Source organism: Aptenodytes patagonicus, chromosome Z, assembly GCF_965638725.1.
Source record: "Aptenodytes patagonicus chromosome Z, bAptPat1.pri.cur, whole genome shotgun sequence".
Taxonomy (NCBI): domain Eukaryota; kingdom Metazoa; phylum Chordata; class Aves; order Sphenisciformes; family Spheniscidae; genus Aptenodytes; species Aptenodytes patagonicus.
In genome coordinates this window covers 28,623,562-28,637,694 of record NC_134982.1, presented here as the reverse complement: position 1 = coordinate 28,637,694, position 14,133 = coordinate 28,623,562, and the positions used below count along the sequence as shown (strand labels likewise).

Genomic DNA, 14,133 nt, shown 5'->3' with positions numbered 1-14,133 from the left:
CGTAACGGTATGCCTGAGCTCCTTCCACAGAAGCCTAAGTGAAATCAAAAGGACACAGCTGCTGGACAACTCACCTGTGGGTTACTCTGCTGTAATAATATTGGTGTAAGTGGTAAAATTTCTCCCAGAAACAAAGCCAAAGCCTTAGCAACAACACCCCCCCCCCCGTGCCCAACGAACAACAACAAAAAAACGAACCCAAAAAACCATATAGAGTTCTTTGAATCCTGTTCCATCTTCAAAATGTTCTACTCCCTTCCTGTGTCATATTTAAGCTTCTTTTCTTGATATGGCCAGAAACTTAATCGTTCAAATTAAGATCATCTATATGATCTCCTACCCGACTGGTTACTTGACTACTGGTGACCAGAAAAAGTGCCCGAATCTCCATATATGCAGTTGTTCATTCTCTCCGTCATTTAAACAGGTGTTTTTCTCCAGTTAACGTTAAGGTTTGAAAACCAGAAAAAAAAAGTCTTTGCCTGCGTGTCATAATGACGAAACACTTGCCAACTGCAACTGCTCCAAGAATTTATTCAAATTCCTATGGCAACATTATTCTGGTATCCCCTTTGCCTCCCCCCCTTCTTAGCTGCATTTCCACCATCAAAAACCCAAGGTGTATTTGCGCCTTACAGTACTTTAAATACCTTTCCAAAGCTGGCCTTCATTCCCATGTTTCTCTTACCTAACCAGCTCTTGCTGGTTATAGTTCAGCTTTGCCTGGAAAGAAGGTGCAATGTTTTGTGCTGATCCTCTGCCTACAGTGAATTTAGCTCTATCCACATCCTTGTCTTTATTTCTTTCCTCTGTTCCCCGTGTCTCCCCTGCTTATGCCTTTTCATAACCTCTGGCCTGTGTTATTCAGGAGGTCAGCTTATCCCATTGGTCCCTGCTGGCCTTAAAATCTATGAATCTTCTGTTGTATTGTCTGCCTCCCAGCTGCTTATCTTCCCTTCTCACTCTCATTCTTTTGTTTTGTGCCTTGCATTCTTCCTCACTGGTATTAATCTTCCCACTGATTTTTTTAACTCCATCTCGGCAATAAATAAATAAATCAATCTGTGGAAACATGAGTCTGAATTCGTGGCTTTTGTTCACTGCATCATCTCTTTCTCCTCTTATTCCCCATCTGAATATTAAGAGCAGGGAGAACGCCAGGGGGTTTGTATTCTTTGCATTTTATGTCCTTTTTACTTTAGCCTGCACCACACAAAATATGTGCTAACTCACAGCCTAGGAGTGGAGAAGGGGTTTACTAATTAAAGGAACTGAATCACGAAAGGAGCAGGAGGGGCTGGGAGGACTAACCGTTGCTGTTTGCCACTTGTGAGCAGAAGCTTTATTACTCTGCTGTAGTTAGGACCGCTAGTAGCTGCCTGTCTTTGACCTGTGGTAACAGCTTGTATTTTTATGCAAAAGTACACTTAGAAAGCATAAATTTAAACAGAGAAAACAAAACACTCTATTCATGATGGTATGACTTTTTGCCATCTCTTAATTGATCTTTACATTAAGAAAAAGATTCCCGTAGGGAAAATAGGGAAAATTCACAGTTGTAAGAAGATTTGGGAAGCAGAATCCTACATCTGTTAGTCATATTAAAACGTAAGTTGTCAAGCTAACACCTTTCTCAAGATGCTTCTATACAATAGAAATATTGAAAAAAACCCTGGTAGCTTACTTTTACATATAGCGTCAGTAAGAGACAGTGGTTTTCATGTACACTTTACATTTTTACCTCTTTGCCCAGCTTGAATCAATCAGATATTTTGTCACTGTATCTTAGGATTGCCTTAGGTCATGTAATCACATTAATATAATGGATTAAAAGTATTACTGGCAAGTCCTCCCAGTTTTTATACATTAATTTTATTAGTCATCTTGTAACAAGAAAAAATGTCAAACATGTAAGTAATCCAGTAGCTATTTTAACAGTCAAAAGTCTTTCACTTTTCAGTGAAAGTGAAAGTAGTATTTGAACAAACATTTCCTTTAAACCAATATGCCTTCAGGTTTGTTTTGCTGTAGCAGCAAATGGAGACCACTCCATTTTCTTTCTGTGTGGAAAGTGACCTTTACTAAATACCTGTCACTCAGCAGCCTTTAACTTTTTTGACTTCCAGGCAGTTTGCATTTCTTTATCCTTACAGCCCATCAGGCTACGACTGCTCATGCATCCTAGGGCACCGTATTAGCTCTCTGCACATCAGACCCCTCTCTCTTCCCTAAACCACCTTCTGTTTAAGACACTAATCAAATCTCTGCAGAACAGCTCTTCGCACTCCAAATAGCTAGCTGAGGTTGCTATGTATTGACAGGAGATATTTCTCATCCCATTCACTGGAGTTAGGAGTAGCAGGTGTTATTATTTCATCTCTTCTTATAATCCAGAGAACGAAAGCGCAAGAATGCCATTTGAATGCAGATAACTCTCATGACTGTCAAATGTGTTATAAATATGCTACTGAGGCAGATTCACACATTGTAAAATTAAAACAAATAGAAATCCTCCAGAGATGGGGGTGAATATCTAAGATGTTGTTAGATTGAAAAATTCGTGTTCCACAAACAGGCTAACTGCATTTCTTGCCATATGCCAGCACATTTTCTGCCTACCAGAAAGACTTGGCTGCAACATGAATGGAATTTCCCTGAGCATTTCCAATGGCAAAGATTCCTCTTTTAACCTCTCCCAGCACCTGCCCCCTTCTCAAATGTTTGTATATATCCATGCCACATAAAGCAAAGCTGCTGGTGATTTTCAAAGCTGCCCATCTTGTTTTTTAGCCTAACCTAACAGCTTCTGTTATTACACAAACATGTGCAGCCATGCACATAGCACGTGCTCAGGCAGGTTTAGGTGTAGGAAGTGACTATCAGTGTTGATACCACACCCTATGTGGTTCTGTGCAGCCCCATCGAGCATGGGCAGCCACTGAAATAAGTGGAATTTCATACAAAGTTATCAACCTGGAATATAATTCACAACGAGCTCTAGTGTGTAACAGTCCTCATCTACTTCCCCATTTCTTAATCTTACAGCACAAAATTCAATATTGACAGTTATCCTCACCGGCCACAAAGTACTCCCCAGTTCCTCGTTTACCCAAACAATCTTGCAGTCCATTCCAAGTGCTGGGCAAATGGTTTATCAAAATGACAGTAACAAAGCACTTAGTTCTAAAAGCTCAAATGTTTACTTTTAAGTAACGATGAAGAAAAAAATGTTAGCACTCAAGAAGTCTTTAGAATCCAAAACCTTCACATCCTTTGTAGAAACTCCAGTGCTTTTCCATTACAGGGCATGGTAGAAACTCCTCTTTACATACCATTACTATCTCACTGAATTGAAGAAAATGTGTCAGACTTCCAACTGAGTTGAATTGGACAGAAGAGCCTGTTGAAAATGAATGCAAACGATTACAGAGTGTATATTAGAGTAATGGAAAGCAACCACTGGCGCTATTATCTAAAGAGGTGTTAACAGCTCATTAGAACCAGGTAAGGGTTAGAGATCCCTAGGAATCTGTAATGTGTCTTAGGAATCTTGTAGCATAAGACCCTGGCCATCTTACCGGTATCTCTCACTAGCACCCAGAATTCAGTGAGACAAGGGCAATACTACACTTCGTGGTGCTCAGGGTGAGAAATCAACCGTCCCAGCCACTACCAATTATATAACAGGAAAATGCAATTGTTCTTCAGCATTGTTTGAATTTCACATATTATGTCCACGAAGGGGTAAGTTTAGTGTACTTCCCCAAAATCAAGTAATCCCTCTCACAGGGAATGCCCTTCCTACAGTCCTGAAAGGACTATATAAAAAGGAAGGCATAGACCTGTATACAAGAAATTGCAGGACTGAACAATGCATATTTGCAATATCTAAATATCTGCTGGACTGAAGCAACTATTGCAATGCATAAACTTAAGGCACTTGTGTCAGTGCAGGAGAAGCTGAACTTCCAGTAACAAAGTAACACTGTGGAGATCCAGCAGTAAAAGACGTTACAAGACAGTTTCTCCATAACAGCACAGACTGCAAAAGGCACTTGGAACTGTAGTTTTCAGAGTTACTTGTTTTTGTTCATCTCTCATCCACACTTTCTCCCTTTGGTACCCTTGCAAAAAATACCAGAGCTGCTGAGCTGCCACAACCAGCCCAACACAGGAACTGCCAGCGAGGGCAGAACTGTCACATGTAGCAGATATTAGCAAGAGGGGGAGGGCTGTCATGAAAGTAGGGACGGCCTCTGTTTTAAAAAACAAAACAAAACAAAACAAAACAAAACAAAAACAAAAAACAGTGTTCAGACACCATTCAAGTGACTTGAGAAGCAAAACTGAAGAGGTATTTCAGGATTATTAGATCAGTCAAGATAAATCCTTGTCAAAATGCAGAGAAAACATGTTTGAAGTGACACCAGTTGGTCATTTAGCTTGCACTTATTTCTGGGCTACCATGTGCCATCCCAGGAGCTTGTCTTTCTCTGTTACCACAGTTTTCCCATTGTGTCACCTACATCAATTCCAAAATGCAAAATATATTCACTGAACTGACATCATCGGTAGGTCCCAATGCTAAAACAATTAGTGTATCTTATAGGTATTAGACCTTTCAACTCCATGTCTTGGTGAGGATTTCCCTGCCATTTCCCGATTTCCAGGAGCTCACCACCCAAAGCAGCGAAGTGGCAAATTGCTATTAGAAGCGAGAGGCCTGTGTTCAGAAATGCAAATACAGAGTCTTGTGCGTGAGGATGTATGTTGTTCCACACCCATGACATCCACAGCAAAACTTCTGACGCCGGTGACAACAGCATACTGAAGATGCACTGAGGGTGTAAGATACCGAATGCAAACACCCTCAGTGCATCTTCAGTATGCTCGTGCCATAACACAGTACATAATGGAACAAAAAGCATGACCTGATGTCTAGGGTATATTTAAGTATCTGGACTGTAACAAAGATGGGCAGGCTGAATACAAGTCCCACCTGAGAAGTTATATCACAACACACCTCACAGAGTCTTCATCGCTTATGAAGCAGCGGTCAGTCACACTCAAGTCAACTCACACACTCAACTAGAAGTGATGTTTCAAAGGGCATAAACAGGAATGCTTGGATGGGAAGTCACAAAATAGTTTCAAGGACACCTTCAGGTAAAAATGATCTTAAAAGTAAGTCTGGGAATTTCTTTATAAAATAAACTGACAGAAACTGAGCTGAAACATTGTCATTAATACTGAGTCTATAGTGACATGACAGCTATGACTTCAACCTGTTTTGATTTGTTGAAAAAAGCTTTTTCATCCTGAAATGTCCACATTTTGTATGTAAGTATAGGAAAATTTCTTGGCAAAGTCTGAAGTTCATTTAACATCCCGTTTTGAGAGACCATAATCGGAGAAGAGACATTCCTTTCTTACTTTGGAAATGCTCCTCTCAGCACTCTCACTGCAATATTCTAACTTATTTACTAAAAATTCTCAACTCAAATTTGAAAGTGTAATAAAGATATGACCAATTAAATCTATTGAAATAACTTTTTTCAGCATTTGACAGTTGTCTTTGTTGATTCCTTTGGGTCAAATTAATGTTTTGGATTAAGATTTTGTAGATTAAATGCCAGCATTCTACCATCAACACAACTTTACCTGAGTGACTGATTAAAATCTCTACTTTTTCTCATCTATACTTTTCAGTAATTTTAGATAACAGTCAACAGTTAGCAAAAGCACAGTAATTTATACATCCCAAAGCTGTCCTCCTCAGTTCTGACATCAGTGTTTGATATCAAAGTTTCTACAGCCATAGACAATCATTTTTTTTGCCAGCAGGGATGGATCAGTATTTGAACATTTAGTCCCTGTGTTTCTTCCTCCATATTCTGACACAGCCAATTAATGTCCTCCCCATTTCCATTTTTCATTCTCAATTCTTTTTCCCTTTTCTCTCTCCCTTTGCTTAGTGTTATTTTTAATCTTTTAATACCCACTTTGATGTTTCCTTTCTCCCTTTTGCTGTCTGTTTAAGTCTCATTCCCTTACAAAAGACCAGCAGCTTACAGGCTGCAAGCAGCGGAGAAAGGCTCCCATACTGCTATCCAAAACTCATTCTTAGTGCCTTGGGTACAGAAGAAAGCTTAGCGAGGTAAGAAACACACAGGCAGGGTCTTTCTCTGCTTTCCCACCCTTGCTGTCCTGTTAGGTGCTCTCAGTTTTCTGCCATCTTCATGAACTACACAGTAAAGTATCAATCAGTAACAATATCAGAATGAACTTTTTTCCCCATAAATCTGGGGAAAACACTTGTCATCTCTTTGTACTTTTTCCATCCTGCTTGCCAATAGCTTTTCTGTCTTTGTTGGCATCTGTTCTAGCCTTATAGTTTTGAAACCATTCTAAATGCGTTTCAACTTGTGTTTCCATTTTGTTACAGCTTTACAAAAACTTGTCTCTGTGGCAGCTAAGAACCTGAAAATTGTATTTAAGGAGAATTCCCATTAGCGGTGCAACTATATAAATGTCAGACCAGAACCTCCGGTTGCATAAAGGTTAGTCACTGAAGATTGCCACTTCTGTGCAGTCACCATTCTCTGATCTTTAAAATAGCCCCTGAAAGATCAGTTTTTAAAAATGGCTATCCCACCAGCATCCCCCTTATTTTTTCCAAGCAAGAAAGTGCTGGAACTATCCAGAGATATGGTTAAGCATTTTATAACTATTTTACTTGTGTAAATTATTTGTAAAAGGAATTAAAATGCTCTTGCAGTTTAAGCAACATATTTGAGTCAATTTACAGGTATCAGTAAATCCAGTTTCAATACGTCTATAAAACACGTAAAGATTATTATCAGATCTGAGGCAAAGCCGAACTGATTTACAGTATCTGTGGCAAAGTCACAGGAGATGTTATTCTTCTGACTCAAATGGATCTGGTTCAGTGCAGCTAGTCTAGCCACGGGCTACAAATGTGTAAGCAAAGAGAAGATCTAAGAACAACACACTTAAAGGTGACAGCATTTGATCTAGAGTGCCACAAGGGAGTATCTAGAACAAAAAATCTGTCTTAAGAGCTTTCAAGTTTCTTGGGCCTTATCCACGCTCCTCTCAAGAACTTAGAAACAGAGAAGACCAGTCACAATCCAGGAGTCCCAGAAGGCATTGTCCATTCAGACCAAGTAAGGTCTTAGACATGACAGCCAGCACCTCCCATAAACAACATTTTTGGATCCTCTGACCCTTTAAAAGGCTGCTACTGGATTGAGGCACATGAATTCTGCCCACGCTAGTGGCAATTTCAAAAATAACTTTTCTTTCAGCTAATCAAGACCTGGTATCTTGGAAAAAGAGATGTCTGTAGATAGATTGTCATTGTAAGACTAGATCTTTCTCTGACAAAATACGACACATCCCTGTTAATTCTGCCCCCCGCCCCGCCGCCTCCGTCCCCCGCCAAATGCCTTTGCTTTTCTCCAGGTCTCTCCACAGTTCTTGACTCACTTCATGTGATACGGATCTTAATTAATTTTTTCTCCTGCGAATGCTGGGGTCCAAGGTCTCTGCCCTTACAAACCAGTCAGTAAGGAGTGATCTTTTTCTAACAATCAGACATACCATGCCAGTCAAGCACCTGAAGTTAAGGTGTCCATCCCCTAAAAGATACAGGTCAGCAGGGATTCTGGCTAATTGCTTTGTGATCCTCTGTGTCCACCCCCATCCCTATTTTGAAAGTACTTTTTCCCCAAGAATTAATTTATCAAGTGATCCTAAATTACGCATGCATTATTTTTGCACTGGTAGTTACGACCCTTTGGAAAAAATCGAAGGGTATTCATTACATCTTACGAAATAAATAAATCATTTCAGTTTGGAAGCTACCTAGTGGACTATAATGACCTGATACTTCAAGCACAGCTGTAACAGTGCCAGAAGGACTTTGAGCGCCTTCTAATAGTCCCTTAGCCTACAGTTCTTTCCTTCACGTATCAGACACGACTCACCATCTGTAGGTTCAGTTCATCATTTGCCTATAACTAGAATTTGTATAGCAATAATGTGGAACTTAATTCATACTTTCACAAATAATTACTCTATTCTGTTGCTTCTAGATAAAATGCTAGATTTGAGAAAGTACCATTTCTTCCTCCACTCAATAAAGAATAGTATTCCTCAGAAGTTCAGTCTTTCTTTTTGTCCCCCCAGTGAGATTGGCAAAAGCAATGTCATAAAGCAGAAAAAAAGATTAGGTATCTAGAATCATTCTTCTTTGAAAGTATTTTGTAACAGTGGCCTTTCTTGTTACACTCTGTATCTGCATGGAAAAAGGACTTGCAGGCATGATTAAAGATCAAGAATTCATGTCTTTTCTTCTAAAACATCAGTTTCAAGGTTTATGCTGAAATCTCTTTAATTATTTCATGTTTCATGTGGCAGGAAGTATCGTTCCCACAACACGGACCTGAAGATGTTATACTTTTTCGAGAGATACAGTTAGTAGTAAATCTTTCTAAATGTTTGAAAAATGTACAATATTAATAATACTTTATAGCTTTCTTGCAAGTGTTGCCTAGATAAGTGATATAAATACAATATATTATTCCCCATTAAAACTTTTGCCTACATCATAATCTTACACAGTAACTGTTTCTTCTCTTCTCCTAGATACGCTGGGTATATGCCTGTTAGCCAGGAACAAATACTTTATAGGATATGATACATTCTGAAATACTATTCTTCAGGGTCCTTGGATTGGTGTATTAAGATATTATAAGTTTTTTATTTAGCAATGTGGGGAACTCAAAACCTCCAATCTATTACAGAAATCCATCAATGTCAGGGAAACAAGAGAACAATTTAGATCTCAGTGGCTCTTACCTTCTTTAGTAATAGCTGTAACATGATTTTTCCCCTCAAAAGGTGAGAGAGGTATGATTGACATACATGTAAATACCAATTGGGAAATGTATACAGCCTCCCATAAAGGAATCTATATTCAAGATTGAATTTATGAAGAAATAAAACATAATAAAAGAAGTACTTTTAAAATAAAACATAATGGATGATCCCATTTTTCTCACACATATATTTTTAGACAGCTGTCCAGATGGCCCTTCAGTTTCTGGATTAAGTCAATCACTCTAAATATCAAATTACTGAGTTCAACAACAACAAATGCATTCACTAGTATCCTTTATTAAAAGGCACTAAGATTGCTTTAAAATGATTCATAGGGTACCATTTCTTGGTATGACGAGCAGGGTGCAGGTTCCCACCATACGTTTCTTTCTCATTATTTTGAGTTATTAATGATTCACTTATATACTCATTTGGAAGGAAAATACATGGTTCTCTAAAATTATTTCTAACCATTTTAGAAAACGTGAATTTAATGTGCCAATATAGTGGATAAGAAGCAGTTCCAGGGCCAACCTTGGATAATTAAAAACCGAACACTTTAAAATTCTTGAATGTGCACACAGATGCACATTGGAAGAAACAGAAGAGAAAGTATATATCAAGTTTCAGCTCAAGTCAGAAGAGCTATTTGATAGAAAACCCAGTAGCTCATGTTTTTCATGCACTGGCAAAATCTACAGGAGCTGTGACTCATTTGGTGGGTTTTATGTACAGCCTCAGAACAACTTCTAGAGCCTTCTCCTAGGCTATTAATCACGTGGTGATTTAAAGACTGAATTGTTTTGTTTAGAAGCTTTGTCCCAACTTTGTTAAAAGTCACTCCTGAAAAAAAATAACATAGAAGCGTGATATAGTATGAATGAAGGTAAAATCATCAGGTAGTCTCCTAAATGCTTTCATTTGACATTACCACAGTGTGGTGTCAAAAAAGTCTGTCTTCTCTCTGTTTCAAGCAACGCAGTAGCTGAAGCCACTGCCTCTTGAAGCTTGCTGTTTATCACACTGCCTTTCATTTATTGCTTTCATAAGTAAGATAAGAAAAGATAGATGTGTTCTAGGAAGATTATCTACAACAGTTCTGTTTGTCTTAGTCTTCTTTCAGTCTCCACGGGACGACCAAAGCAGATGAAAACGTTATAGTGCACCTGATGAATTAAGAAGATGGGTCAGTTATCAAAGGATTTCTTTTACAACTTGTTTCACGAAGCAAAAAGGCCAGAAAGCCAGTGTTTAAAGCTCTTGACTAGGAGTCAGTTTACTTACTTTTAGCCAGGCTTCTTAAGGAAACGACGTTTCTGTACGCAACAAAAAGAGGCAATGGTCACAAGTTTTAACAAGCAAGATTCCAACTAGATATATGAGGAAAAAAATTCACCATGAGCATGGTTAAGCACACGAATATGTTGTACAGGATGTTGTGGAGTGTCCATCCTTGAAGATATTCAGAATTTGACTGGACAAGGCACTGAGCAACCTTATCTAACTTGGAAGTTAGTCCTACTTGAACAGGAAGTTGGACCAGAGACCTCCAGAGGCCCCATCTAACCTACATTAGTCTATGGTTCTCTGCAATCACACGGTCACCTAGTTAGTTCTGAAGTGATTTGCCAGTTTCAGAAAAACCTGACTGACAGATAAGAAATACAGGCATTAAATTCTTAGAACTGGCTTCCATGGCATGTAGTCCTTGAGAGCTGTTTCTTTTTTTTTTTTTTTTCCTTTTTGGCCTCCTAAAAAGTGAATTTTGTTTGGCTCTTGCTGGCCACATAGCTCAACTTTGAGTCAGTCACGTGACATTCTACCTTCTACCTTGCTGATAATCCAATAAGAACAGGTAGACGATTTTGGATAAGAATAGTGTGCAGATGGAGGAAGCCTATACTTCAGTTATGGTATGCAAAGTTACTGGAAAGTACAACTTTGTAAATTCTGCTGACAGAATTATGTGCTCCTTTGTAAAGTATGTAATTACCTAAAGCAAATGCCTGGAACTTTAACGCAGTGGAAAATACTTTTAAATATTTTGTCTGCAAGCCATAAAGAAGAGAAAACAGTATAATAGCTGCACCTTGAGATAACTCTGAGATGGAAAAAGATTATGGATAGAAGTATTTGTCTACAATCTCACTTTGCTTCCAAAGTACAAAATACAAAGCATGTATAGTTCATCTCCCTGTTTTTTACAGTCACATAAATGGAGACACTGTGTAGCTGATGAATATTCTGCTATACGTAACAAAGGAAAACACATACATTAGATGCTAGGGTTTTGTTTTTGCGGGGTTTTTGTTTTTTTGGGTTTTTTTGTGGTTTGTTCGTTGGGCTTTTTTTTAAGCACTTCCAAGTACTTCTCCTCTTCCATATTATTATCGCCATTATTGATGGTCATGATGAGCCACTAGTTCAGTAACACCCAACCCAAAAAATTCAGATATAAAGAATCAAGCTCCTTTAAGGCATGCCATTTTGTTAAAAAAAAAAAAACAATTAAACTTGGGGTTCTCAGTTCATCTTGACTTTTGAATCACTAAACGACATTCATCATCTTTTCCAGCTTTCCTCCAAAAACATGAAGATAAGAATAGTAGAGTTTTCCAGTAGTTTCTGACATAATTGTCTGAGCCTAAGCAGAATCTGGGGCTCTGAACTGGAGCACTATGCAGCACAAAATACATTACAACCTTTCAAGAACAGGTAACATTTCCTTGCATTATAATTACACGGAGCTTTAAACATATTGCAGGACAAATATACTACAATGGGCTAGACTTGTTATTTGGACTAATACCAAAGTAATATCTTCAACCAGTTCAAAGATGCATATGAGATCCCTCTTCTGAGGATTTTACAATTAAAAGTCTAATGGAAGATTCTTGCAAATAGGCACACGCGATGTTTACTAGTAGCCCAATTTTACACCTATCTAGGAGGTATTGAAATACTTAGTATCTTGGTTTCATTCTACTGGAGCAATTCATTTGGATTTAAATATCCTCCTGCCAAGTCAGCAGTTTCAGCATCACAACTTTGTACTGGTGTACAAGACAAGAAGGTAAGATTGACTAGCAAGAAAACAGAAATTACTCTTCTATCATTTTCCAGGACTAACGAAGTCCAGAAAGTAAACTAGTTAAAAGCCAATTTATGCAGCTGAGCTTTACATTCAGAATTCATTTAGCGTGAAGTATGTCAGCAATGGCATTGTGTATCTGACCGAATCTTTCGAAACAAATGTAGAGGGCAAACAAATACAGCAAATCCATCTATGGGCTATGGGGTTTCTCATGGCTCTTCCAAAGCTTCCTTTGAGAGACTCAGTGAAATACTCACCCTGAGACAGTTTTTAAAGGGATTTCCTTCTTAAGTAGGAGTTTGATTTTCATAGTTTGCTTTCAAAAATATTTTTGGTCAGACTATGAAACCTGAAAAGCTTCTCCTCAGAACTGGATGCAAAAGGTTTGGGTTCTATAAGCTAGACATGTGGAAACTGGGCTGGTGGTTAAATTTTTTAAAGGTTATACTGCATGTTAAGCAGTTTCTTTCTTCAATTAACAGGGTAATCATAGTAGATATAAACAAAAATGTATATATGGAACAACATTTCTGTAAATTTCCAACTTACTGATTTTTATTGTATTATGAATGTTTAATTTTGCATAATCCCCACATGTCTGTTAGCGGTTACCTTTGGCTACAAAATGACTCTACACTCTTGCTCTAACAGTTTCCAGACAGGATTGAGCGCTCAGGTAATAGGGTGGCAAGGACCATACATGCTACAACACCATTATCTTGGTAAGCAGAACTATAACTAGTAACTGTATTTGAGAAAACATGAACGTGGCTATTCATCTGTTCAGCAGAGAAACAGAACTCCTACAAGCCATAACCTGTGTAACTTTTCAAATCATATCAAAGGGCAGTTCAACCTGGGTTTTTTGATACATAAATGTGACTACAATCTACTACACAATCTATTTTTTAACTTTAAAGACCACCTCCCTCCAAATATCCTGCCCTGGCATTTAAGATACTAAGTCTATTTGCTTCTATTAAAAAAAAAAAAAGAAAAGGAGTGGGATAACAAAGCATCTTCTGCAGAGGATTCTCAGCTCTGGGGTTTATTTAATCCTTTGCACTGTAGCTGCAGGGCCTATCTATAGACTTGCAGAAGCATAAAGAATTGCTTTATAGTGTGGATACACTTTCAGTTTACAACGGCTGACACTGATTAGGCACTTCACCTCTGATTTACTTCTTACTGTCTCCCACAGCAGACCTGACTCAGCACTGTTAACCACTTCAGTGCAAAGTGTTACCTGACACTGGGCACAGTGGGGGTTAGAGCTGACCACTCTGACTTTGCACTGTGGTCAATCAGGGTCATCCCTCTGCGGTGTAATCAAAGGTGGCAGAGGCAAAAATACTAGGTCAAAGTGCAGCAAGCACTGTTCAAATTGTACGAATATTATGGATAGGGTTTAATGTGCAATTAACATAAAAATGTAATACTGAAAACACAAAGTGACAAGCTCAGTCAACTCCACAAAGATCAGAGCATCTTCAGGAACATATACACTCTTCTCTTTAAATTACATTACATGAGATTATTTAGCAATGCTTTCTTATCGTATTTCTCCATCTAAATCCAGAAAACATTTGTCTATGCTATTATTTTGTGGAAACATTTAACTGAGTACTTCAAATGATATGGAGTTATTTTGTTAACTACATCAAAATAACAAAATGTTTCTAATTTGGACACAGGAGAGTCAAACATACTGAGCTCTGAAAAACTTCATTATTGGGTCATTTAGATCAACCCATCAGCAGAGTCATCATTTTTCCCCAGCACTCTTTCCCTCCCACACACAAATCAATTCCATGTCACCTACTTTCTTTTTCCTTTTGTACCTGTTGTATAGCCCTTGCACCCACCATTAGGTTTTTTAGGCAGTTAAAAAAATCTTACTCTTAAATTCCCTGGTAACAGCTGCTTCTCTTTCAGCACATAGCAATGTTTTCACAACTTCTGTTTGTGGCAAGGATGGGGTTATTGGCTGCATATTGCTCAGGTCAAAGCTCCCAAGAGGCTGAGCAATGAAGACAGTACCAGAACTCCGATGGTGCTGGTTGTGGTTGCTGGGGTCCCTCGTGATAAAATTCTTTCCTGAGAGCATAAAAAGATCAAGATAACTTTGTTCTAAG

At 38.4% G+C, this 14,133-nt stretch overlaps 1 protein-coding gene across 1 annotated transcript in view; it reads right to left on the bottom strand.

The window, feature by feature from the left end:
* Positions 1 to 2,937: 2,937 nt before the first annotated feature.
* ANKRD31 (ankyrin repeat domain 31) overlaps positions 2,938 to 14,133 on the bottom strand; it is a 72,429-nt gene continuing 61,233 nt past the window's right edge. Inside the window, 2 exon segments of the mRNA XM_076362841.1 lie at positions 2,938 to 3,400; positions 13,898 to 14,095. Of these exon segments, the coding sequence (XP_076218956.1) occupies positions 3,249 to 3,400; positions 13,898 to 14,095 (350 nt within the window). The 3' untranslated portion in view covers positions 2,938 to 3,248.